General features: G+C 43.5%; 1 protein-coding gene across 1 annotated transcript in view; it reads left to right on the top strand.

Moving 5' to 3' along the window:
* LOC108926217 (hydrocephalus-inducing protein-like) overlaps positions 1-25,239 on the top strand; it is a 79,078-nt gene that overhangs the window by 29,855 nt on the left and 23,984 nt on the right. Inside the window, 37 exon segments of the mRNA XM_029253542.1 lie at positions 600-700; positions 817-952; positions 1,054-1,218; positions 1,540-1,692; positions 6,242-6,480; positions 7,233-7,500; positions 8,012-8,155; positions 9,444-9,587; positions 9,957-10,270; positions 12,117-12,185; positions 12,779-12,880; positions 14,280-14,382; positions 14,579-14,830; positions 15,164-15,373; positions 15,671-15,808; positions 15,985-16,207; positions 16,373-16,482; positions 16,782-16,915; positions 17,214-17,350; positions 17,608-17,735; positions 17,898-18,092; positions 18,439-18,588; positions 18,933-19,172; positions 19,297-19,423; positions 19,735-19,899; positions 20,049-20,225; positions 20,321-20,494; positions 20,855-20,973; positions 21,363-21,482; positions 21,688-21,871; positions 21,983-22,118; positions 22,525-22,687; positions 23,154-23,225; positions 23,228-23,365; positions 23,568-24,038; positions 24,411-24,638; positions 24,812-24,999. Of these exon segments, the coding sequence (XP_029109375.1) occupies positions 600-700; positions 817-952; positions 1,054-1,218; positions 1,540-1,692; positions 6,242-6,480; positions 7,233-7,500; positions 8,012-8,155; positions 9,444-9,587; positions 9,957-10,270; positions 12,117-12,185; positions 12,779-12,880; positions 14,280-14,382; positions 14,579-14,830; positions 15,164-15,373; positions 15,671-15,808; positions 15,985-16,207; positions 16,373-16,482; positions 16,782-16,915; positions 17,214-17,350; positions 17,608-17,735; positions 17,898-18,092; positions 18,439-18,588; positions 18,933-19,172; positions 19,297-19,423; positions 19,735-19,899; positions 20,049-20,225; positions 20,321-20,494; positions 20,855-20,973; positions 21,363-21,482; positions 21,688-21,871; positions 21,983-22,118; positions 22,525-22,687; positions 23,154-23,225; positions 23,228-23,365; positions 23,568-24,038; positions 24,411-24,638; positions 24,812-24,999 (6,317 nt within the window).

Below are 25,239 nucleotides of genomic sequence, written 5' to 3'. Positions count from 1 at the left end.
CATCACCTACTGGTGACAGCACAGCTGCTTGCCCTTTCATTTGGCCTTTTACACAAATTGAATATGTATGAGGTGCCAATATTTGGGAAGGCTGAAGGAAAACGAGCTGCCACTGGAATAGGGAGACCTCACGGTGACTCTAGCCTTTTTACCACTGCAAAATCTGCTGCTTCATTATTTATCATGAGGGTCATCCAGATTGATGAGCAAATTATCATTTTGATTGAGTCCACAGTGCAGCGTTGATCTGGCTATACAAAAATGGAAACAACAGGTTTGGATCGATAGGCGGCACCACTTTGTCAGGATGTGAGTTGTTCTTCTACTTTGTATCTCACTTGTAATGATGATGAGGCCAACAGTGACAGTTACATTCTGAAGGTCAAAAAAAATAGCAGAAAAAAAACTTCTGCATTTGGTCATATCTGGGTTGGCTGTGGCAAAAGACACTGTGTTGAAGTAACTGAAGTCAAGAAGTATGGCCAGATCCCGTAGTCTTGTGTTGCCTATTTCTAGTACCATAAGGTATTTGCAACTTGTGCCTAAATGGTGTTTAATTCAGCATTCATTATGTTTTCATTGGTGTTTCCTTTTCCCAGGTTACTCTGTGCTCCAACAACATCCAAGTGTATAATTTTGCCTTGGTGGTAGATGTACAGGGGGTGGGGCAGGAGGTGTTGGCTCTGCCCATCCATGCCAGGTAGAGGTTTTTGAACTCACTCTCATACACCGCATTGTCACAACACATTGTCCAATGTGTCTCCATGTGCTTTCTTCATCTGTCTATTTGTGTTCTGTCTTTCTGCCTCTATCCAGATGTGTGGTACCTAAGGTGCGTTTGGACACTCCTCTGCTGGAGCTCCAGCGGTGCTTTCTTAGTTACCCCTACGAAAAGTCTGTGAGGCTGATTAATGACAGCGACCTGCCTGCATGCTATGGCCTGCTCTCACAGGTTAGAACAAGAATCAGGTTCTTCTCGGGGGTTGTGAAACAGCACTCTTTAGGTTGGTTCTGGGTATTTCTTAACAACTTGTTTCTTGTTCTTCTCTATAGGAGTGTGAAGAGCATCCTTCTGTTGTGTACTTCAGCTCCCGCCCACGGGGAATCCTCCAGCCACACGAAGAGGTGCAGATCCCATTGGTACTGCAAGCTAAGACTCTGGGTAGGCTGCAGGCGACCGCTCGTGTGGCCGTGTTCGGCAGCGAAGAGCCGCCTCTGGTTAGTATGGAGCAGTGTGCTGAAAGTATAATTACTCTATGTTTGCATGTGTGCTTGTGACTGGTGTGTGAAAAAGTGTTTATTTGTGTGGACAATGTTTAACAAAGAAGGGTACTCATTTTCAAGAGCCGTTATACTGTAATGCTGATACCCAGAGGTGCATAGCAGGGTATGTCTGCATTTTGTTTTTACCAAAACTGTGTCTTTCACTGACGTGCTGGCACTATGGTAGTGTGAAAGACATGAGGAAGTCCATCTATTACTGTGACTGTAACATCATCCCATTGTTGTCTGCCACTCTCCCCAACCTCAACCCAACAGGATGTGATCCTGTCGTGTACTGGAGAGGGTCCAGTTGTTCATGTGGCTGTCACAACGGTGGACTTTGGCAACATACCTGCGCTGACGGACGTGTGTCAGACAGTGCAGCTCTTTAACCAGTCCCCCATCTCTGCCGTGTTCCTGGCACAAATGGTGCGTACAGCCATGTCTTGCAGTACATGTGTGGGCTCGAGCCCCAGCGGGGGGGAGACGAAGGAAGCGTGTCTCTTTTCAGCCACATTGCACTCTTTCTTTCCCGTCTTGCCCTTTCTAACCCTGATAGTGTACATTCTTGGTAAAGGTATTAGAAACAAGGCTCATCAGCTTCAGTTAGCTCTTTCAAAAAGAACAAAAGTTTACAAAAATCAAAAGTTATCTATTATTTGGTAGTGCAGATGTTACAGATGTAGTATTACAACAAAAGCATATTGTTCTTCCATTTTTAAGGTGTGATGATTTAATTTTATGGGTTGGACTGGGTCCTGCTCTCCAGTGGGTCTGGGGTTCGAGTCCCGCTTGGGGTGCCTTGCGACGGACTGGCATCCTGTCCTGGGTGTGTCCCCTCCCCCTCCGACCTTACGCCCTGTGTTGACGGGTAGGCTCCGGTTCCCCGCGACCCTGTATGGGACAAGCGGTTCAGAAAATGTGTGTATGTGTGATTTAATTTTATTCTCACCTCTGAGGTTGCAGGCTTAGGACGTCAGTCGATCAAGATAATGACTGCTTTACCGCCACTTAACAGGACAACGAGAACATAGAGATATTTTAAACACTATACGCAAACCAAAATGTAATGTTCAGGTTTTTGATTCACTAAAAATTAAATTGCTCTGTGTTTTCGCATTATTTAACATGTATTTGTGGCACTCATTTTTCATAGTCTATCAGTGAAACCTTGTTTCAGACTTTGTGTTTTGTTTCATTTTAAACCTACTAGAACTAATTTAGTTTAAAGCAGTCAATGAGAAGACATCCAGTGCACATCTGATCTGGTTATTGAAATTTTGTCTTTCCATCATAAGTGAAATTTCCTACTCGATGGACCCCTTCTTCTCTGCCAGCCTGCCCAACATTTCTCCAGGTTTCCTTTTAGAAAAAGACTCACAATGAGATCCAGCCTTTCTATATTTGATAGATGATGATAGATGATGTAAGATATGATACTCTGAAAAACTAGTAAATTTTTTCCTATTTATTTTGTAATATATTACAAAATGTTATGTTCTGATGAAATGGCTTGGCTTCAGAATAAGTCTTACTTTGCATTCTTCATGTCTGTTGTATTTGTCTTCTGCGTATAATAGATCTGCTAATGAAAATAATCTCTTTGAAACTTGGTAAGTTTGGCATTTTTCTGAGCTAATACTAAAATAATGCATAATCTAGTTTTTAGCTTGGTTTATGCATGTATTTCTTGTCTATGAATTATGCAGCTTTGTTAAGAATCTAAAAACTTTAGATGAAGTTGTGGTATTTTTTTCAAGACAATGTATGCATGCTCTTATTGGTTTAAAGTAATTGATTTTGGGTGAATGCTCATATATAGTTAATATTTTTTCCTGAATGTCCAGAGATAGCAAATCTAATTCATAAAGATGCTATTATACCAGGCACCATGAATTTTTCAATATCAGGCACTCCTAACAGTCCCAGACATTTGCATGATGAGGTGTATATAAATTGTGAGAATTAATAGCAGGTTAGTGTGAAATCTTCCTTGATATTATACTGGGAGACAGAGCAGCTAGAGACAGGACTCTGCAGTGTAAAAGTCCATGGTGGTAGCTTCACTATGAGTGCCACCTCTTTCCCCTGGCCACTCCGATCACCCTTGCTGTGATCCCATTATCAATAAGAAATTCATACCCATGCTGAAGTTCTTCAACCCCTTTTGATAGGGGAGTATTTTTAGTCTTTTGGAAATTGTTTCTGGAAAAGTTTTGGAATTTTTTTGCTTGAATCATTAAGGCAGGGTTGTGTTGGTCTGGGGCTCATCCTGGAAGCATAAAGTATTATGCTAGGTAGAGTACACTTTGGACACTATGAGCAATTTAGAGTCAACAGTTCACCTGAAACTTGTCTTTGGACTGGGGGAGGAAACCAGAGCATCCGGAGGCAGCCCTTGCGAACACGGGGAGAACATACAAACGCCACACAATCCAAACACATATCCTTTTCAGCCAAGGCACTGTGTGGCTCCCATGTTACCCACTGTGCTGCCCTGAAAACATATAAACAATAACCAAAAATGAACTTGCAGATCGCATTGTTTATCATTTGCCCAAGTTTTATCCACTTTAGAATCAACTCTATAGTTTGCAAGACTTGTGTGTTTGGTCTGTGTAGAGCTGAGACTTGTTAAATCTGCATTGGACCTCTCACTATCCCTCAGTAATGAGCGATTTCACTGGTATACAGGCATAATAATGTGATGTCCTCTGGTAGATACACAGGTAAGTGAAGCGAAGATGAGCTGCCACACAATGGTAGCACAGACAATCTCATGCATTGCAAACTTTTTTTCGTAATCTGTTCAGGGGGTTCGCTGTGCTGTGAATGATTATTTGAAAGGAAACAGATGAACCCTGTACGTTTTCATTATGGTTGGTATTAAAGCAGAAGAACAATGGGGTATTGGATATTTTACAGCTTTGAACACCAAGAAAGAGCTCAATTCATATGAGAAATGATTAGTGACAGGATTCCAGGTAAAGATATTAAGTGACCACCAGTTTTTGGATGACAGATATGTTTTTTGTAGTTGAAACATCAGTTGTTCTCTACAAGGTGTAGAGATAGCAGAGTAAGCTCAGTATGTAACAGCTCACGTAAAATAAAATCAAAATTGGACGTATTCAGTCTAAAAAATGATTAACTCCGCCGATCACTGAATTTCAGGACCTTACAGAGAACATGTAAATGACAGTTAATTAGATTGTGCTTAGTGTTTTCTGTGTATATTATTTGATTTCAGCCAACAGCCAAGAGTCGAGTTTGGATATATAATGGTGCTGTCATTAGTCACTGCTGATCAGTTCTGGGCTGCTGCTAAATTCCCTGGGATTTTGAGGATAATGCCTAGAGAGGAAGGGCACCCAGCTCTGATGACCTGCATAGGGGGCTTTATGACAGATACATCCGATGCTAATTCAAACAGCTCAGTGCTGCAAACAGTGCAGCTAAAAATGTCTTGGAGTAGGCAGATCTGTGCATTTAATCAACAGCAATATCAAAAAGAAGACGAGTCATCACATTTTTTAATTAAGCTGGCTTGTTATGAATAATAATGATGTTATAGATTCCTCCTGTTTACGTGTATGGTCTTCCCCTTGGAGAATAATGGTGCTTAGGCAGGGGTCCAGCTGCTGGGCTGCAGTACCACATATTAACCTGTTTAATGCTGGATCACATAGTCTTGGGGCATTGCACCACTGCATCAAGTTTTTGTGGACTGTAAATGTAGTCACTGAAATATTATATATATTATTTCACTAAAAGGTGAAATACCTTTGTCTGATTGACAAAATAGGGTTTTCATCTCTAAATGTGTAGTAATTAAGTGTTATGTAATGATTATCTCTTAACATCCTTGCTGCCTGACCTTTTCTTGATTTTTACAAGATATTTGTGGCAGTAACAAGTTGTGCAGGGGATGGTGTGTTCAGCGTTTTATGAAAGAAATGTTAGCCACAGCATACCAGGTTTCTTTGTCTTTTGCAAGGGAATAGGTTGGAAATATGTGATCGATACTAGAAGGAGAAAGGGAAGGTAGACACTAGCCCAAGATCTGTGTCATCGTTATTTTGGATCTTTGAAGAAACCTGATTAGCTACAAAGTGTTAGATAGCAAAGTATACATACACAAAGAAGTCACACACTACCGAACCATACTAATGAATTTCCAGTGAAATTGTAGAGCTCCGGATGCAAGTTAAATTCCATAAAATTCAGCACACATCATTTTCAACCCAGTCTTCATTGATTTTTGCAACAAATATACTACAGTTAATATATTATATAGTTATATATAGTATATAACTTAATATATTTAATGTAATTGAAAAATAGACAAAAACAACACACAGTTAACAGAATTAATGTCATTTATATTTACAGCTACAGTTTTTTTTTCCTGTACATCTTTATTGGATATTTCCAGGGAAATCTTTGCTGTGTGAGGTCACTCCAAGTTCTTTGATTTTTTTTTTTTTTCCCATTTTATTTTCTCAGAATGGCAGGGGATACAACCTTACTGGAGAGACATTCATTTAACCGCTTAAACAAACTTTCAATTTAGGTTCAGGCTTTAGTTGTCCCTCTCAGTCCGCTCTATAAGCTGTTGAGATTTTTTTTTTTTAAAAAAAAAATCTTCCTTGATAGGGCTGTATGACCACCCTTGCTAACTGCTGTGGCCCATTGCCTTTCATTTGTATTATGTGCTTGTTTGCATTATTGTAGTATATTAATTATGCATCTACATTGCAACATAGTTCTGTCTCCTATAAAAAATAAACATAAAATGCAGTCGTTTCACAATGGTCTGAATGTTCAGAATATAAAAGTTTTTAGCTTTAGATAATTTATTTTTAATGAGCAGTTTGACAGATGACCTAAAGTCATGTATTGGTATTAAGAGGAACGGAAGCTCTAAACCATTGAAAGTGCTGTAGTGAGTGAGGATTAAACTACTGTGGTTTTTCAGGTGCGCAGCCGGTCCCAGTTCCGCGTGGAGCCCTGTGAGGGTGAAGTGCCCCCAAACGGGGAGCTGCAACTTAGGCTGGTGGCTCACCTGGATGATACCACCCACTTCCAAGATAAGCTGCACCTGGCCATCCGCCACAGCCGCACTCACAGCATCCCTGTCTCGGCCAGGGGAAAGGGCACAACCATCGTCAGCGACCGACCCTTTGCACCATACCTTGACCTAGGAACGCACTTTAGGTAGAGCCCCTTTGTGTTTTCGGTGGATGCAGGGGGCTGTATATCTCTTACTGACAATGGAGCAGCAGTGTTCTGTTTGAGTCCAGGCATGGGTGAGGGCACCGCATTCAGCAGCGAGTTGATTTATAGACCTGTGTGGGTCCACGCACAGATATATCCCTCATTTGTTGACATATGCCGATATGGCCTCCCGTTCCCGATATTGGTAAACAATAAAGGTGTCATACATACACTCCTTCTGCTGTCACCTTCGTTGTGGAGGTGTATAAATCTGATAAAATATTACATGCTGCTGCAGCAGGGAAAGCTAATAAAGGAGACCATTACTTGTAAGATAATGTAAACTGTAAGGCCTGTCTGTGTGACATCAGACTTTTCCCCACACGGAATTTTCAGTGCAGTCTCTCTAAATCAGGGTTTCCTGATCTTTTGTATTATGTGGGTTTGGGCATGTCTGCTTGTGTGGTCATTTATGTCATGCAAACAATGACCGGTCATTTTATTAGTCATTAACTGAATATCACAACCTTTTTTCCCTTAGTCATTAATTTACTTCTTGTACATATACAGCTCTGTAAACACACAGACTCAAATTTTTCTATTTTCAGAATAGGGTTTACCACTTTTTTGCAAAGATTTGCTCTGCAAACTGCAATAGTTTAATTGATCTCTTGGACAAGTACAAGAAAAGAGATGTTGTTATGGTCAGTTTAAATGACTGCCATTCATGCTATCCTTGCAACCCACTACAGCTCAGGTCCCTGTAAGTACCACTTCAGGCTGACCAACCGGGGCCGACGCTTCCACCAGCTCTACTGGATGACCGAAGGTTTCCCTCCTTTCCGCCGCCGGGCTCTCCAACCATCCCACTCCAACAGTTCCAGGAATGGCAAACAAGGTGGCCCTTTGGGCCTCCTAGAGTCAGATGGACCTGTCTTCATCCTGGAGCCACAGCACACTGAGCTTGCACCAGGTCAGACTGTGGACATGGTACTAGTGGGCTCCTCTGACACCCCTAAGGTGAGCATGGACCTTCTGACCACTCAGGAAGGTTTAGATCTGAGGAGCATGAGTATGTTCAGTCGGGAGTAGTGTATCATTGCACTGAAGGTGATAGTATAAGAGGAAGAACAGTCGTTGTTACAATGGTTTCTGCTGTTCAATAAAAAAAAAAAAAACACATAAGCAGAGTACTAGAGTTCTCATCTTGCTAATTAGCTCCAATTATATGATGTAAGAAGGAGCAAGACCGTAGCTGTACTTAACCTGCCCCACTTCACAACAGCAATTGACCTAAAGTTTATTTGACTGAAGCTATTGTGTTTCAGCAGATGCTCTTTATTGTTCCGTTCTAGTATTGATGTACAGCCACAAATTATTTTAGCAATAAATTAAAATTACCATTTGAGGAAATTGTTTTGACATAGCTGGGAGCTCCATATTTTGAATATGCTGTTTGGCTTTCTGGAGAATGACAGGTACACCATTAGTACTCTTATTTGTCCTCTTGTTTGCATGTGTGTTCTGTCAGGTTGTTCAGGAGCGACTGCTGTGTCAGGCAATCTTGGGCCAGAAAGGAGGAAAAGAGCGTATCATGACAGTGGATGTCACATGCAAGTTTGTGTCCCCAGTCCTAAAATTTTCCTCCCAGGAGCTCAGCTTCTGTGCAGAAAAGGTATGTATGGAACATCAGCACCTTCATTTCCTCCAACTCCTGGAGCTTTGCCGTTCAACCCCTTTTTAACACTTGGCCCATCAAGTGATTCTACCCGGGTGTGTTGCATAGTATTTTCATCACTACAATTTCAAGCGATGCCTTTCTGATGAAATTTTTATGTAAATGTTTCTTGCCCGGATGGAGATGTTGCGCCCATGAAAAAATGTATCCTGGCTCTCTGTAGCAGTTCTGCTTTTTTTGTCGCCTATGGGGCGCAGCTAAGGCGATGGTCAGATTCCCTGTAAGGAAGTGAGATGTTTCTAGGAAGAGATGATGCAGTGTTCCACTGGTGGTGAACAGAACAGGGAATCTTCAAACACACTAAACAGTGCTTGGTTCCAAACAGCTAAATGGATAGCAGGAATGAAGATCTCTCGTGTGACTCTTCAACATCCACATTGCTGTGTTTCACATTCTGATGTCGTTTCTACTGTGCAGCTCTCTGCTGTCTTGGGTTTGCTCTTCACACCGTTCATTCACTTCAGTATGATTGTGAAGAAAATACTGTATGAATAGTACATTTACAGCAGAATGGCTGTTCCAACATTTTCTCTCCTCCTTTTTTATTTACCTTTAAACAGACAGACCTCTCAGTAATTTATTTTTCAATATGTAACAGTTGATGCTGCACATTTGTTTGTGAATTTTTCATATCTCTCAATAGCTGCCTTATGGTTCCCCTGCCAATCAGCTTTTCAGAACTAAAGATGCTAATTTGTCTTTATTACATTCTTTTGTGTGAGTCTGTTCCATTTATCTCTGTGCTGACAGCCGTGCTTTTGGATCTCTGGACATCCTGAGAAGTGAATTTTGTTTGGGATGAAGCAAATGGAGCTGTTAAGGGTCTCTTTCTGTAGGCTGAAAAAAGAAAAGAGAGTGAAAGACAAAGACAAGCAGAGATGAGACAGGAAGTTCTCTCCAGGAACTGTAACATGTTGTGTGGTGTTTCTTCTCCAGCTTTTAGTTGTCGTCACACTGTTGGTGTAAAGTGAGGGCAATCCAGCATCTCAACATCTGGGCTCTGGGCTTTGCCTTCTGGCTGTTGTAGCATGATCCAGGATTGCCTTGTTCCACTGGCAACTTGTCCTCCCGTCTCCAGTGCCGTCACATGTGATCTTCTTGGCTTTCCAGGTTCCGGTGGAACTTCTACACAAACAGGAAGCTCTGTGAGGCTGCAACTACATGTTTGTGTGCCAGTGTGTATGTTCCTGTGTGTTTGAAACTCTTTTTATGCTGCTCTGTCCAGACCTTGGGTGTTTCTCTGGTCCCCCTGTACCAACCACTCATCCTGACAAATGTGTCCTCTCTACCCCTGTCCATGGAGCTGGCTCTGGTCAAGCCCTTTGGCCTGTGCGACCATCCAGAGGACCCCTTGTTCGTCACTTCAAAGGTGCATCCCCCCTGCAAGACAACGTCAGGGTCATTTTTACTATTCTGAACGGTTAGAGCAAGACAGGAAATAGTGAAATTATTTTTGTTGCCTGTATTGATATTGTCAGTGTCCTTAAAATGCCTTTTATAACTTTTCCAGTTGAAGACTGTGTGAACTTACATATTGATGTTGATGTAATGCACTCATTGTATTTTTCCATGAGATGTACGTCGCTTTGGAAAAGAGCATCGACTAAATGAGTAAATGTAAATGTAGTGCAAATGCATATTATTTGTCTTTATTTTAGGTTCTGTGAACAACAGTAGTTAAATTTTTGTAATAGTTTCACTTTGCGTAAGTACCTACAATTTCTTTTTTTTCTGGCAGATCCAGACACTGGGGGTGGGGCAGGATGTGAAACTTTGGGTGTGCTTCAACTCATTGCACTGGCAGGACCACGTTACCCACGTGGTTGAAGAGAAGCTCGAGGTCCACTACCAAGACCACCCACAGCGGGACAGCATCATTCTGCGGGGAGAGGTGCGCTTCCCCAACCTGCGATTCTCCAGCAGCAGCCTAGACTTTGGCTGCATTTTCAACCACACCGAGAGCCAGAAGCAGCTAACCATGACCAACTGCAGCCGGCTGGCTGTAACGTACCACTGGGCCTTCCTAGTGGAGCAGGTCTGGTACCACATCAGGTAAAAGCGTCCTCTGCAATTTGACCTCTTAGATGATTCAGTGAGACACGTTTCTGGAGCCACAGGAATGGACCAACACCCTACCCCAACCCTTCCCCTAACCCAAACCTCTAACCCTTATCTGAACCTTAAGTGACTTCTAAAAATTAGATTCTAAGCAAAAATTACTGGTTTAGTACATGATGAATACATGAGTCAATGAGAAGCTATGCAAATGAACATATGACTGAACGAAAAAAGAAATAAATTTACAAGGAAACATCATGATTAATCCACTGGAAATGCAGGTTTCACTTTGAACTGCAGAAACACTGTATTACACCCTGTGATTATAGGAGCTTATTGAAGCACCCTGTGGATGTTACCCAGTTCCAGAGAGATGAGACGAGGACATGTGTTGACTGAAACTGAGACCTAATTGACTAAACCAGAAAGATATCTCTGTCATACAGCAAACAAAGCAACCTGCTGAAATAACAAACAAACAGCTTAGAAATAAATAGTTGCGGACAGCAGAACATCTGTGCTGTCACACACCCTCTTGGATTTCTCATCCTTTCTTTAGCAGGTTTTCATGCCTCCCCTGGTCTCTTCTCTCTCCCTGTCCATATTTCCCTCTTTCTCCCTTTGTGTGCAAAACCAGTCCATTCAGTCCCAGATTTGTACCACCATACCTGACCACAGGAGTCCTTGATTTGCATGAGATTTCATCGTTCCCCTTTCCCTCACAGCTTTTACACTGTCTGTTCATGGTAGAAACTGTTTTAATGCACATCACCCTGCCCTCTGGTTTTTATTGTGTTCCCCAGAAGTGTCTGCACTGTAGCCCTGATGAGTTTCAATGGCTGGTTTTATCCCCATCAGTTAGAAAAAAACAGATGGTCACATGCTGAGAGATAGAAGTTTATCACCAGGCATCAGCTCTAGCGTTGGACTTTAATAAAGTGCTGGAACCCGCAGGTCAACCTTGACTGGTCAAATTGGCACACTTGAGTGACCATTAAAGGGAAAACACACTGACTAATTCACAGACAGTTCCAGACTGAAGGGCACGTTTTCCAGCCCCCTCCAAGCAAATGGTTCAGAGTCTCACACATCTAACGAAACTTAATTTCCAGTAAATGTTACTCCACATTTGCCTTTCTGACTTTTACCATTAACACATTTACACTGTAACCAGGACATTCACTGTCTGTGACAGAGTACTTCTGTATGAAATGATGAATGACTGAATTCATACTGTTCTGATAAGACACCCACATTCCCATAATTGTTTAAATATTTGCTTTCCTACTTTTAAATTCTAACTGCAATTTTTCCCATTAAAGTAACAGTCCAGTAGCAGTAGTGTGGAGTGAAAAGTTCAGTCTAGAGCCCCACTCTCTGTGTCCTGGAAAGGATTTATAGTATTTCTGTACAGTTTGGTTGGTACCATTTTTACTCAAGTGGCTCCAGCACTGAACAGATGGTGTAAAAGAAGCAGGTATTCCTGCAGGAAGGACTGCTACCCAATTAGGAATTCACACTGTCAATCTGCTCATTTGCTCAGTTTATGTAACGCCAGACTGCGCACTGACAACAAGTAAGTGCTGACCACGTAGCTCTTTCTTAAAGAAGACTGGGGAGGCTTGTGTTCCATCCCTTCTCTGTATGAACACGGTAATGATGAAGGATGTGTGAACGACTTTGTGTTTTAACCTCTTCCCAATCCCAGGCCTCCGTATTGGGTTCCCAGTCTTCTGTGTTTTGCTCCTTTAATGGAGCTTCACAGGCTTCAACGACTGTAGGAAGAGAGAGAGAAAGAGAACTCTGCTGTCTTATGTGTTTTCCCCATCACTGTCCACAGGGAGAACGCATCTCAGAGGAGCCGTGTCGGGGAGCTAGTGCCTCCCTTTGGTTGCTGGTACCCGAGCAGGTTTGTGTGCCAGCCGTGCTCTAGACATGTCTAGACAGTGACCAGGCATGAAGGAGTATGGAGTGGACTGATGATGAGAATTTTTACTAAAACTTAAAACAGTTCAAGAACCACAGGAGATCATAAAGCAGAAGTTTTGGGCAGAAACTGCATCCACACCAGTTCTGAACTCCTCAGTGGGACGACCTCCTGTCCTCAAACAGTCCATTTAATTAATATCACCACACCTGACCCTTATCGGTTCGGTTCAGGTTTTCTCCGATATTTCTTGACATTAGTTTTGCTCCACTAAATAGACTGTCTTTCAGCCTAGACCTTTAAGATGTTAGACTTACTATCTTTTAGTTTTTGTCATATTTGGTTTTGTTCAGTGTACGCTAGGATCTGTTTAGACTAAAGAACTCATCCCAGATGGTACTACAGCTGAACTACCGAACACTGGTATTCATCTTTTTAGGTTCTTGCCTCTTGGTAAAGGAGTTTCTTTTGGCTCAGGACACCAATAGCTCTGCCAATTGGTCAATTGATTTGAAAAGATCAAAACCGTTTACTGTGTTTGAGGGACTGATGCCCTGTTGGTAAATTCTACCCAGTTTCCCTCAGGAGGCAGATACCTCAGTGAAACAGACACCGGCAGACTCCAAGGTGGACAGGCCTGAGATGAGAAATGCAGACGGCAAGAAGGAGCCTCACAGGTCTGTACCCATCATGTGGATGCACACCTGCCTGAAGAACTGAACCTGAGGATATGTTCTGCTGATGTAATGCACTCTTTGTGTTCTTCTCTGACATGTACATCACTATGGAGGAGAAAAGTGTCTGCTAAATGAATAAATGTAACATAAATGTTTTCCTGCTACTTTACAGTCTTATGAAGGCACCAGAACTAGGCACTAAACACATCTAAAATAAACTATTAATCTTTCCATTTACAGCAAGGGAAAATTCTAATAGTCCCATGGTGCAATTTTTATTTTTTATGTTTTCTTTGGTTAGAGGACTGTACTGTGTTTCCTGCTGTATATCACATCCACACCAATCCCATCCTTTTTCCGACCTGTCAGTTTAATGTAATTGAATTTCTTTTTTCCTTAGGGTTGTCTGTGTGACAGGGGATTAGAGTGATAAACCACACACACACACACACACACACACCGATGAGCAGTGTACTGTGTAGAGAGAGACTGGCTGTCTGCTTATTCGGAAATGGGATTTGAATTTAAATCACCTTTTTGGGAGCAATGTGCTTCATTTTCAACAAAGTCTGGTGGGAAGTTGGTAGCATGAATTAATTATCCATGATAGATAATCACCTCACATGTGAGTGGGGGCTGGGTTTAAAGCTCCTTTCTCTGGAGCCTGCCCTAGCTGTAAATCCCAATGCAAGCCTGCCCCCTGCTGCTCATCTGCAGAACACTCACACCTTCTGCCCAGACTCCAGAGCACTGATAATACAGGCAGAACAAAATGCTGGATGATGGAAAACTGTTTGTAACTGATTACCCACAATGACTGTAATGCTAATTGATTGTACATACTGATTTTAGTGGTAGTTCACTATACCTGTTGGACAGCAGGTGGCATAGTGGTTAACGCCACTATCCTGTACTTGGACCCAAGTTCTAATCCTGCTTTGTTCCCGTACTAAGGTACTGATACAATAAGAATTACGCAACTTCATTAATAACTATAAGCAGGTTTACATTATAAGTCACTATGGCAACTAATGTCAGCTAAATGAAGGAATAAATCACTGCTAATGTCTGTAGTTATAGCAGAATATATGCAGTGATTGCTTTGTCAACTTATTTAGTAGTAGTTTGAAATTCTGAACATTTATGAAACTGTTCAGACCATTTATCTGTTTTTATTTGTCTGGTTGCTTGGTCTAAGTTTCTCCTGCTTCACCTGATTTATAGTTGTCTTGTGACAATTTTTTATGGAAAACAGAACAAAGTGATGCATAGAAGCTGTGTTATGGGGCAGCTGATAGCATAGTGGTTAGAGATGCTGCCTTTGGAATAGTGCAATTATCTTAACATGGTAAGTCATATAAAATGTAAGTGTAAATGTTCTTTCTCCTTCACATACCAGGGAGGTTCCTGAGCTCTTCTTGGAAGAGAAGAAAGATACTAAGGATGGGGATGGTTTCTTGAAGGAACAGTCAGTCTGCAGGAGCCCAGATGTTGTTGAGAAAGTAAGGGGGCAGAGACTTGTCAATTACCTTGTTAAAAACAATATTAAAATGTTATAACTGTACAGAAGCAGCTGAGCCTTAATGGTTAGACTCAAGGGTATCTCTAGAGTTTTAAGCTCATTGGTGTCTAGTTATGATGGAGTTAGGGAAGGTGTGTATGAATACTATCTGCTGACATTTTTGTTCTCATATCCAGATGCCGTTTGAGCGTGAAGTGCAACATCTGGATGAACACTACCCTGCCACACAGCTGGAGTCTGACCTGACAGCTCCCAGCAGTCAGGACAATGGAACTGGATATTATAGCGAAAACCACGGAATTCCTAAAAAACAAGTCCAAATCCAGACCTCATCTTACCAAGGAGATCTAAAGAGACCTTCCTCAAAGCAGGACCAAAAAAATTTGAGTCAAACACACCAGGAGTGCTCCAGTTTAGGTGTGGAGGAGGTACAGCACCATATGAGCTCTCAGACATGACTACAGAGCCTGTCATCCAGAGTTCTGCTCAATATTCACTAACTGCACTGGCTGAGGTCTAAATTTCCTTATTGCTCTCATTTTTCATTCTTGATTACTTTCTATCTTTTGACGTTGCCTAGTTACCATCTGCTTACGGATGTTTCCTATAATGTGCTCCATTAAATTTGATTGTGGAAATAGAATCACAAATGTTTTTGTCAAGAATTTTTCCTTCTCCTTTTTGCCCCACTCTTTGGCTGCCTTTTCTTTCCTGCTTTCATGTTTTGTCTCTATATCATATCAACCTCTCCCCTGGTGCAGGTGTTTGATATCCTGCCGATGTCTGGGGAGCTGCAGCCGGGCGAAAGCCAGCATGTGTGCTTCACTTTCTATGGCCATGCCAACATCAGTGGTCAGGTTCTCGCCCTGTGTGAGGTGGAAGAAGGACCAACTTATGAGATTGCCCTGAAGGGGGAGGCCTCACAGGTCACATATACCCTAGATAGGATGGAAATTGACTTGGGGGTGCAGGTACTGTGGCTCAGCATGCTGTGAAATCATTACCCTTGATACACATTCATCCATAATTACTGTATTTTCTTATTTCTCTGTGTCTTTTTTCACACAGGTACTAAGTTGCTCTGGCTTTCGTATTGTTCTGCCGGACGTTGTGGATGGAAGCTGCAATAGAAAATGATTGATGGAGTTGTGGATTTAAAGAGTTTTAAATATTGCTTTGTGCTAATTGAATTATCACATTAAATACTTTTATTGTGTGTTGCATTCCAGGCTCTGACCAGACTCTCTCTGTCTGTCTTCAACCCCCAGCTGTTTGACCACGTGGCTGAAACTGAGCTCATCCTGAGAAACACAGGGAAGGTTGGTTTTGACTTCGGTGTGCAGACACTGGAAGGCCTGTCCCCCACCAGCCTCCCACCTGGCCTGCCCCTTGTTGTCCCAAACTCGGTGAGCCATCTTGCTGAGGGAAAGACAGTGTCCTCAAAGCCTCGTATTGCTCACACACACCCAGTGTATTGACTGAAATGAGGAGGACTTTGCTCCTTTGTGGTTTGTTCTTTTTTCCTTTGGGTTACTTTATGTGTCTCACTGCCTTCTCTTCACTTGTTCTTTGTTTTATAAAGGGCCACATAGAGGCAAACAAAGAACAAAAACTAGCAGTGTATTACCTGCCAGGGGTTCCTGAGGTCTTCCACAAAAGCTTTGAGCTTCAGGTGTCATACTATGAGCCAGAGAGCATCACCCTGACAGGAGAGGGTATTTTTCCAAGAATCTGCCTTGACCTGCCCAGATGCCTCGGTAAGACTGAACCCAACAAGCTAGACCTTCTTATGGCTTTAGTGAGAGGTAACATCATTCAGCCTGAATGGTCCAAACATTGAAATATGTCATTACTAGGCCCGTGCTAAGTCCGTTAAACCAGGACGTGTGCAATCATTCTTAAAAAAGTAACTTAGGTAGTTAAAAATCAGTGTACTACTTTTAGGAACAGTCTTTCTGTCTTCCTACCAGATGAGGAGAAGTACACCTCAGTCCTACAAGAGGCAAGAGAGCTGCTGGAAAAGGAGACAAGGCCAGTGATGAGGGGTGGAGATCTCTCCGCGGATAACTATATCCCAACAGTGAGTGCCCTTATCTGTCTTCTGAGAATCTTTTTCACCATTAGATCCACCATGTGGACAATTACAGTGATCTCCTGATTCTGGAATACTACCGTTGGTTGCCTCTATGTCATTTTGATTCCTCCCAGATCTTGATGTTTTGTCTCTCATATGATTAAGCTGGACATGTATTTGTAGTGAGACTCCCGAGACTCACTGAGTCATTTTGAGTCAGATTACAATTACTACAAATACATACAGAGGAAGTGTGATATCTTGTGGTGTGTCTCCTTTCCTTCTGTCCCCTTCCTTTGTGGTAGTATGACACCCTGCTGCAGATGGAGATGGAGAGGCTGCTGGTGAAGAAAGTCACAGAGGGCCCACTGGCCAGCCCTGCGGCCTGCGGGGATACATCTACACCTAAGGTCAACGGGCACTGTAGGAAAATCAGCAGGTAAAGCCAGAAATTCTGCTCCGCTAAGAACTTCTAGTATGGAAACACACGGTGTTGGTTTTGAATAATAGATTTATCAAGGTGTCCTTGGTTGATTGTTCAAGGAAAGGCAAATGCCACAGTTATAGTACCCAAAATAAACCAATACAATTGTTCTGATTAGCCCTACAGTAATGTTTAGTAGTTACTGTAACTCGCTTTAATCAATAATTGATGCAGCTGAGCATAGCTTTGGTTTTGGTGTCCTGTGTTCATGTTTGTGTTGCCTGACTATGCTTGTCTAACGTCCCCTGCTTAGACTCGTGCTGCCTGAGTACATGCTGGACTTTGGCTATGTGATCCGCAACAGTGTGCAGACCCACACTGTGAAAGTCACTAACACAGGGCCATTGCCCGTGTCCTTCTGGGCTGACCAACGCCACCTTGCTTGCTCAGGTGAATTCATCTGCATCTGCTGGCTAAATTGGGTCCTTCATTGCTATCTGTTGACCCTCCCCCACGTAGTCAGAGTATCTGACTCGCTAGGGCTGGAATGTAACAGCAAACAGAGAAAATAAGCACTAATGTTAATGATATTTATGTCCCCTTACTCATGTGACACTTAAATTAAAAAAAAAAATCTAATTCATTTCAGTTTGTTTTCATAGAATGCTCCTCTCACACTCATCTTTTCTTTCCAATTTACTCTGAAGGGTTCAGCACAGAGTTGGACAAAGTGAAAAACTTGCCAAGCGGTGAGACAGAGACATTCGAAGTGAAGTTTGACCCCCGTGGGGCCAGTCTGGACCTTGGGGAAGCTGTCAGTCTCTTTCCCATCCGGGTAGGGTAATGTCTCAGGACAGACAACCTTGAAGGTTTTTTGTGGCTTAAAGATCAGAAATTGTTCTTACGCTTAATGTAATTGCAAGAAAGTCACCAGGCAAAAACCACTTGCAGAAGTGCACCAGCCAAAGGCCCCTTTTCTGTATTTTTTTACTGACAGATCGTGGGTGGGCCAGTGGTGCAGGTGCGTCTGCGTGCAACAGTTACCATGCCCTCGCTCAGCGTCTCCACAGATACTCTGCAGTTTGGCACCATCCAGTGTGGCTTGTGTAAGGTGGTCACTGTCCAGCTGTTGAACCCGGAGTCAGTGCCCAGCGAGTGGACCATTTCTGAAGAGCAGCAGGCTAAGAAGAAGGTAAGGGTCAAAACACTGCCTCTTACAGTTAAATACTAAAGGGAAAAATGTTTATATTAATGCACAATATCAAAACCCACTTTGAACTTCAAGATTTGCGGTTATGCTAAGATGGGGGCCATATTTGTGCATTAGCTGACTGCTTTGTTGCAATGTGTTGAACTAAACTTCAGCTGAATAGGGCAGTTCATGAGTTTACTCCTACAATTAGTTTTGTATCAGATTAATGAATGCATCATACTGTTATTGCTTCTGTTATTTTTTCATGGACAGAAATCTGCACAGGTGCCCTTTACAAAGCCTTAGTATGAGCTCACCCGAGTTACCCTTTTGTCATCTTGTGCAGATTGACAAGCATGTGCCCCTCCATATCCGACGGAGAATGTGGCAGGAGCGAAAGCCCGTTCCTATTGTGTTCGAAATTCTACCTCCCTCTGGGGTGCTGCTGCCTGGAGAAAGGGTCAATGTGCAGGTGAAATTCACCCCTGCCGAAGGGGTAAGGCTGCAGGCTGCTTTTCGTGCTCTTGTTTACCATGTTTTAGTCTGTGTAAAATTGCTCCACCCACTGCACTTTCTTCAGCCACACCATGTGTTTAGTTGGATCTCCTCATTTCCAACCCAACATTACCTTGTTCTTCAGCTTGGTGCTGTAATTGCCCCCATATTCTTCAGTGCAGATGTCTCAGTCCTGTTGATGGGGTGTAAAATATCCTTCTGTTAATGCGACTCCATCACACAAGCATCTTAAAGTTCTCTGTCACCCTCACTACTGGACACTGGGGGCAAAAGCCAGTTACTGTTGGTGTGTAACAGCAAGTGTCCCTCACCTATTCCCTCCAGAAAACCTACAGCCAGCCACTGGTGCTCTCGGTTGCGCAGAGTTCCCAGCGTGTCCTTCTGCTGGCCCAGGGGCAAGGAGAGGAGCCGCAGCTGGAGTTCTCCTCTTCGGTGCTGGAGCTGGCGCCCATCCTGCCCTACAGCAGAGGCGAGGAGGGAGAGGTGCTGGTCCGAAACCCCTGCTCCTTCCCTGTTGAGTTCTATTCCCTGGAATTTGACAAACAGTACCTGGAAGAGGAAAAGGTAAAGTGATGGAGTCGGAAACACAGCGACGTCAAACTAATAACACACTTTTCCTACATATCGCGTTAGAATGGGAGATTTTGTCACACGGGTACCAGTAAGAGTGCTGTCTCCTTTTCCTTAGATCCTGTGCATGATGAAAGGCTATGATGCCAAGAACATTCTGCTGTTGCCCCCACGTGCCCCGGGGGAGACGCTGCCCCCAGAACTGCTGGACTACTACAAGAAGCAGAGTGCACAGGAGCAGGAGGGTAGGTCCAGATCAGGGCAATTGGCCAGACGCAGGGAAGTAGGGGCCTATTTGTCTCACTCAAGAGTTTCTGACCTGCAACATTATGCTTTTTTACTTCGGCAATAGTTTTATTCAATCTACAGTCTTGGTCCATTTATGTCTGCTGGACATGTTGACTTGTGCAATTCTGGTGTTTAGTATTCTGCTCATGGGTGACACGAAATGGTCCACTGATGGGCCGTAATCGGAGCTGGCAGCCTTAAGGTTATAATTTTGCACGGTGAATACAAGCATTTCTTGCATCCAATGGACAGTAAATGATGGTTGCAGATTTGCATGTGGCGGAGATGAAATCTCTCAAGGAGAGAGAGACTCTTGAGGCCGAGGAGAAGGCCATAGCCTCGCTGCAGGCTGAGGTGATGGCACAGCCCCTGCCCTTGGGCAGCCAGTCAGAAGATGACAGGAAGGAGACCAAGGGTCAGTCATCGAGCGGAGGTACAGTCCAATGACAAATCCACTGAGTAATAAACAGACACCTACCAGAGACAGGTCACTGGCACACTTCTGTTACTGAGGGCTAAGCTCACGCCATCAGTGATGTGTATTCTCCAAACGCTTCACGTTTTATGTGCTTGCAAAAACAGAGGATCAAGCAGAGGATCAAGATGACAGCGGAGGGACCATCTCTGTGGGCGAGCTGGAGATCGACCCTGTTGCCAGGGCCATTGCCCGCTATATGGGCACTGACCTCTTGCCTGGGGGGCAAGCTGTCCAAAATCGCAAAGGCATTGCTATCATTGTGCACGGGGCACCACTTTCTGGTACATTCCTATTTTAATACAAAAAGGTTTAAATTACACCTGAAGAGGGTTTACATTAATTCACAGCATATTTGTTGATATGACACTTTGAACAGGTAAGACTGAGACGTCGGTGACATTGGCAAAGTATTATGGGGCTGCGTGTTTGAACATCGATGCCGTGGTGCTGGAGGCGGTCACCAGTGGGGAGAGCACAGCTGCGCTGCGGGCGAAGGAGCTGTGTGCCAAGGCAACTCTGGAACATTCTCAGAGGAGGCTAGAGGAGGCTGGTGAGGCCTACTGAGCAACTTGATGATGTGTCCGTGAGGCTCGACTTAGCTGAGGGCCCAATAGCTCTTAGATGCAAAGAAATTTTGAAACTTGGACTGACCAGTTTGTAGGCCTTTGAAAAAGCAAGTGGAAACATGAGCATTCTTTTGTTTAGGAAATATATTTAATCTGAAGTTTTCCTTAAAGTAAAGCTTTACCCATGTCTGTTTTTAAATTTATTTATACACTGCTATCCTTTTGCTCTGCAGAAATTCATGTAACTTGTATGAAGATTAATTTAGTGCTTGATCTTGAAACTCAGCATATTTACATAATCAGCTTCGGGTTTCTGCATCATCTTTATGTACCGCCCTTTGCAGCCCAGGATGCCCCTGAGATGACAGTGCCGTTGGGCACCGCTGATGATGCCCTCGGTGTGGACGTCCTGGTGAGGGACAGTGCTGAGGGTGATGAGACCCAGCCCGCTATGGCCTCACAGGTGAGTCCTTGAAAGCACAGTTTTGCATATCTACATTACACATCTACCACCTCGACACTGATGCAGGAGTCAAAATCATTGATTTTGCGGGGGGACTGTGGGCGTAACATTAAAAAATGATGTTCTTAGATTAATTAAAGCTTGGCAGCATTCCTTTTCCCTTTCTCCCATAATGTGCTATTAAGTCTTTGTCTGTAGCTGTGCAGTATTGTGTTTGCATTTAGTATTCATTTAGCATGCAGCATTTTTTGTCATTCAGAATGACTTCTTAGTGTGTGTATGTATACGTGTGTTACCTTATTCCACAGTCTAGTTTTATGCACTGCTGTGATGTCCCCTTTGTGACAGCATGACAAACATCATCAACAGTTTTCCTTTGTTTCGGTCAGGGCCTCCCACCTGGCCAAGTCCCCAAGCAACTGAGTGGGAGCTCGACAGGGGACCTCGGCCTGGTGAGCTGCGTGCTGCCAGAAGAGCTGCTGGTGGACATCCTCACAGACAGGCTGCAGGTGAGACTAGGTGACAGGTCAGATAGGCTGTTTAAGTGATAACAGGCTATGGTTGAGACAGGGTTTGAATGAGACACAATGTAGCTAAGGGAGTCAATACGTGACTGACAACAGGTCAGTACCTCTGTAGACTGACTGAGCTCTGATAGTAAGTTGTAGTCATTGCATCTGTGATTCCCCAGCCCAATCTGCCCTATCTTTGCAGCTGAGTGACTGCCATTGTGGGGTGGTCATTGATGGACTGGACACGGTGTACAGCCATTCTCCGGCCAAAGCCCTGCAAGCTGTCCTCAAGGCCTTCAACAACCGATGCTTCATTTATGTAATCAACCTGGTGCAGACTTTTGAAGCTTTCCAAGCCAAGGAGAAAGCTCAGAGGGAGGCAGAAGGTAAGGAAGATGTCCATGTGGAGACAGAAGGAGGAGGAAGACCATAGTGCTGAGGGAGAGGAAAACCATTCAGAAATCGCCATGGCTCACCTTGATCACCCTCTTTCTCAGAAAACCAACAGAGGGAGATTGAGGAAATGGAGAGGATGCGGTTGCAGGAGATGGATGAGGAAGAATATGATGCCTTACCAGAAGAAGAAAAAAAGCGCTTTGCCCTTAAACACCTGGAGGACCTGAAAAAGCACAAGTAATGTCTGTTCCTGAATCGGGAGGACCCAGTGGGGTAATAAATACGTGGCACAAATTTGATGAAACTTTGACTGGTCAACGTAGGCATGAATTTGGGAATGTCAAAGGAGGCATGAATTTGGGAATGTCAAAGGAACCATAAACAATGTGTTCAGACACCATGGGTTGGATTTTTCTACACAGCAAATGTTGTGTAGAAACATTTGTTATATGTTTCCTGTACATTCCATGTTGTTTGCGCTCCTCTTATGACAAAAGATTCTCATGATACATGAACCTGAGTGAATGTTGAGGCCATGAGAATAAAACCTGTGTGTGTTCTACAAAGGTACAAAACTGCGCACACCATCTAAGGGTTTAAAGATCAATGTGCGTTATGAGTGTTAATCACACTCGGTTTTTAGAGAGCAGGAGCGGATGGAGCGAGAGCAGGAGGAACGCAGGTGCCAAGAGGAGCAGGAAAGGCTGAGGGAAGAAGAGGATGTTAAGAAGAAGAACAAGAAGGTGAGAAAGGAGCCACAAAAAGAAGATGCGCCTGGAAAGAAGAGTCAGCTAGGAGGAAAACAGGTCAGAGTGCAAGAGAGTGCTCAGGAAGCCCTGTGCATTAGTCAGTATTCCCTTTAGAATTGCAGCCCAGAAGTGTTGCACAGTGGGCCCGTATTACGGAGTAAAGACTAGCCATTGCAGGGTCACTGATACGAAATCACACGAGACTCTGCTGTCGTAGCTATCACCTCATATTTAGCTCACACTTTACAAATCAGCTTAAATTAAAATTCAGGATGTATTTATGTTAAGCATTGTCAGTTTCCCAGCATAATTAAATATGTGAAATCAAGGTGGGAAATGACAGCATGTAGAGATTACTATAAAGAATAGTGATTGGGAAAGTATGGAAAAGGTCATCTTTCCTGAGAATCCACCATAAAAAACATTGTTCTAAATAAAAGGGGAAGTAAATAGATTCACACAATGTTGGAATATATGCGTTTTTCCCCATTGCCCTCTGAAGTGATATGTGTGTTCCATACAGTCAGCCACTGCCCTGAAATCTGAAAGTAAGTTGGACCTTCCCCTCAAGGAGGTAAGAAGATGCCGTTCAGTGCGGATAGCAAGGAGCCAAAAGAATCCCTGGAAGAGGGTGCCAGAGAGCCAGAGGACGGTAACAAGAGAAAGCCCAAAGAGGGGAAGGGAGCAGGGCAGGAGGAGCTGCTGATGTCCAGTGAAGATCCAGACAGAGAGCTGGTGAGATTAATACAGTGTCTCTATTTCCTCTTAGAGTTATTTTGCAGCAGACTGACCAACAATGGGCCTTTCAGACATTCTGACTTGTTTGGTGCTTCTGTATCAAAAGGAAATGTGAGGCATTTAGAGCCTTAATGTAAAGGTCATGACCTGGCTGATCTCTGTATTATTTTATAAATGTTCCTCACCTCCCTTGCACTAGGGCCAATGCAGTGAGAGTGCCAAGCTGTTGCAGGCTCGCTTCCAAGAGTATGAGCAGAACCAAGCCCTGGTCCGTCACATTGTGGAGTACTGGAACCGGACACAAGGGCAGCTGCTACAGGCGCTTCTTCCGGAGGAGCTGCTCCTAGAAGGAGAAGACACAACTCCAGCTGTACCTGAAAGGCAGGTACCATCTGGGAAGAGGGCCAAGAAAGAGCGTGAGAAGGAGAAGGTGGAGAAGGAGCGGGAGCGACTGGAGAAGGAGAAGTTCAGGATGGATAGTACCGACCCCAAACTGGCACCACTCACCGGGAGCACTGAGTTAACTGTGACAGGAGGCGATGCTCTTGAGGGAGCTGAGAAGGAGGCATTACCTGAGAAGGTGCCTTACCTCCTATTGCCTGTCAGTGGGAGGGACCATTCCAGCGGAACAGAGATCCTGCAGACTGGAAAACTGCCCACCGTTGAAGAGGTGCCTCTTGTCAAGAAACAGTACAACAGCATTATGCCATTCGACGGCGTAACAATAAATAAATAAAAAATTCTATGGACTTGTTGGTGAACTGCTTAGGTCCATTGTACTGTAAAGATGCAAGGGTTCGTGTAAAAGTGTACATTTTAAAAAACATTTTTATCTTAACTATTATGTTTTCTCATAACAAGTATGGTTCCACTTTGTGGGAGTTGAAAAGTCTAGTATGCTGTATACGCCCTGAACAAAAAAGAGATCATTAAAATCCTAATTGATAAAAGTGGCCAGTAAATAGTATTGACATTTAATGTATTCCAAGGACTGTGGATTGTGCTGGATTGTGAGTGATAATCATCTTTACTTTTTCTCAAGGTCCTGGATGAGCTAGGACTGGGGCCCAAAGGCTCTCCCATCCCTCCTCCTACTATTTTCTCCGTGGTCCCGTACCCTCAGAAACGGCCCGTTCTCAGTGACCAACAGATGACAGGCTGCTTTACATTCATGGTGCCAGCAGCAGAGGAGCCTGGAGAGGGGATCAGGGAGGATATGGATCTGCTGGGCTCTACCTCTTTCCCAGCCCCTCTGTCCAAAATACCGAAGGTAAATCTAAAATTCTGTACGTCTTAATTCCAGCAAACAAAAGGTGCCCAAGGTATAGAATGCAGAGCACCCTTTCCAGCTGTATTTATGGCTGTGTTATCTTAAGTATTTGATTTTATCTGGGTGAAAAAATTTAGCTATTATGATATTAGCTGAGAAGACTATGCATACAGGAGGAGCTGATGGCTCCCACCAAAAGCCGAGGGAAGAAGGCTGATGGAGGAAAGGAGAACCAAAAGGACAAGCGGAAAACAACCAAAAAAGGCACTGAGTTGCAATCACCATCTCCAAGCACTTTGATATACATGTCCGACACAGAGCACAACAGCCACACGGAAGCCCAGCAAGAACAGAAGCAAAGGTTTTTTTCAACTTTTTCTTCATTGTACAGTATATAATATCACACATAAGGCCAAGGTTGTAGATCTACAGAAACATAACTGTATACATGTACAGAAATATGACCAGATGTGTGAGCTTCATCTATTCAGATTTTTAGCATTTCTCTTAAAATGTAAGTATGCAGTGATTTTATGTAATGTAACCAGTAGTAAGAGGTTCTTTTCAGCAGATTTATGGTTTATTCTGCCCATCCCTTGCT

This window comes from Scleropages formosus, chromosome 7 (assembly GCF_900964775.1).
Source record: "Scleropages formosus chromosome 7, fSclFor1.1, whole genome shotgun sequence".
NCBI lineage: Eukaryota > Metazoa > Chordata > Actinopteri > Osteoglossiformes > Osteoglossidae > Scleropages > Scleropages formosus.
The sequence above is the reverse complement of the archived record's forward strand: the minus strand, read 5'-3'. Positions and strand labels throughout refer to the sequence as shown.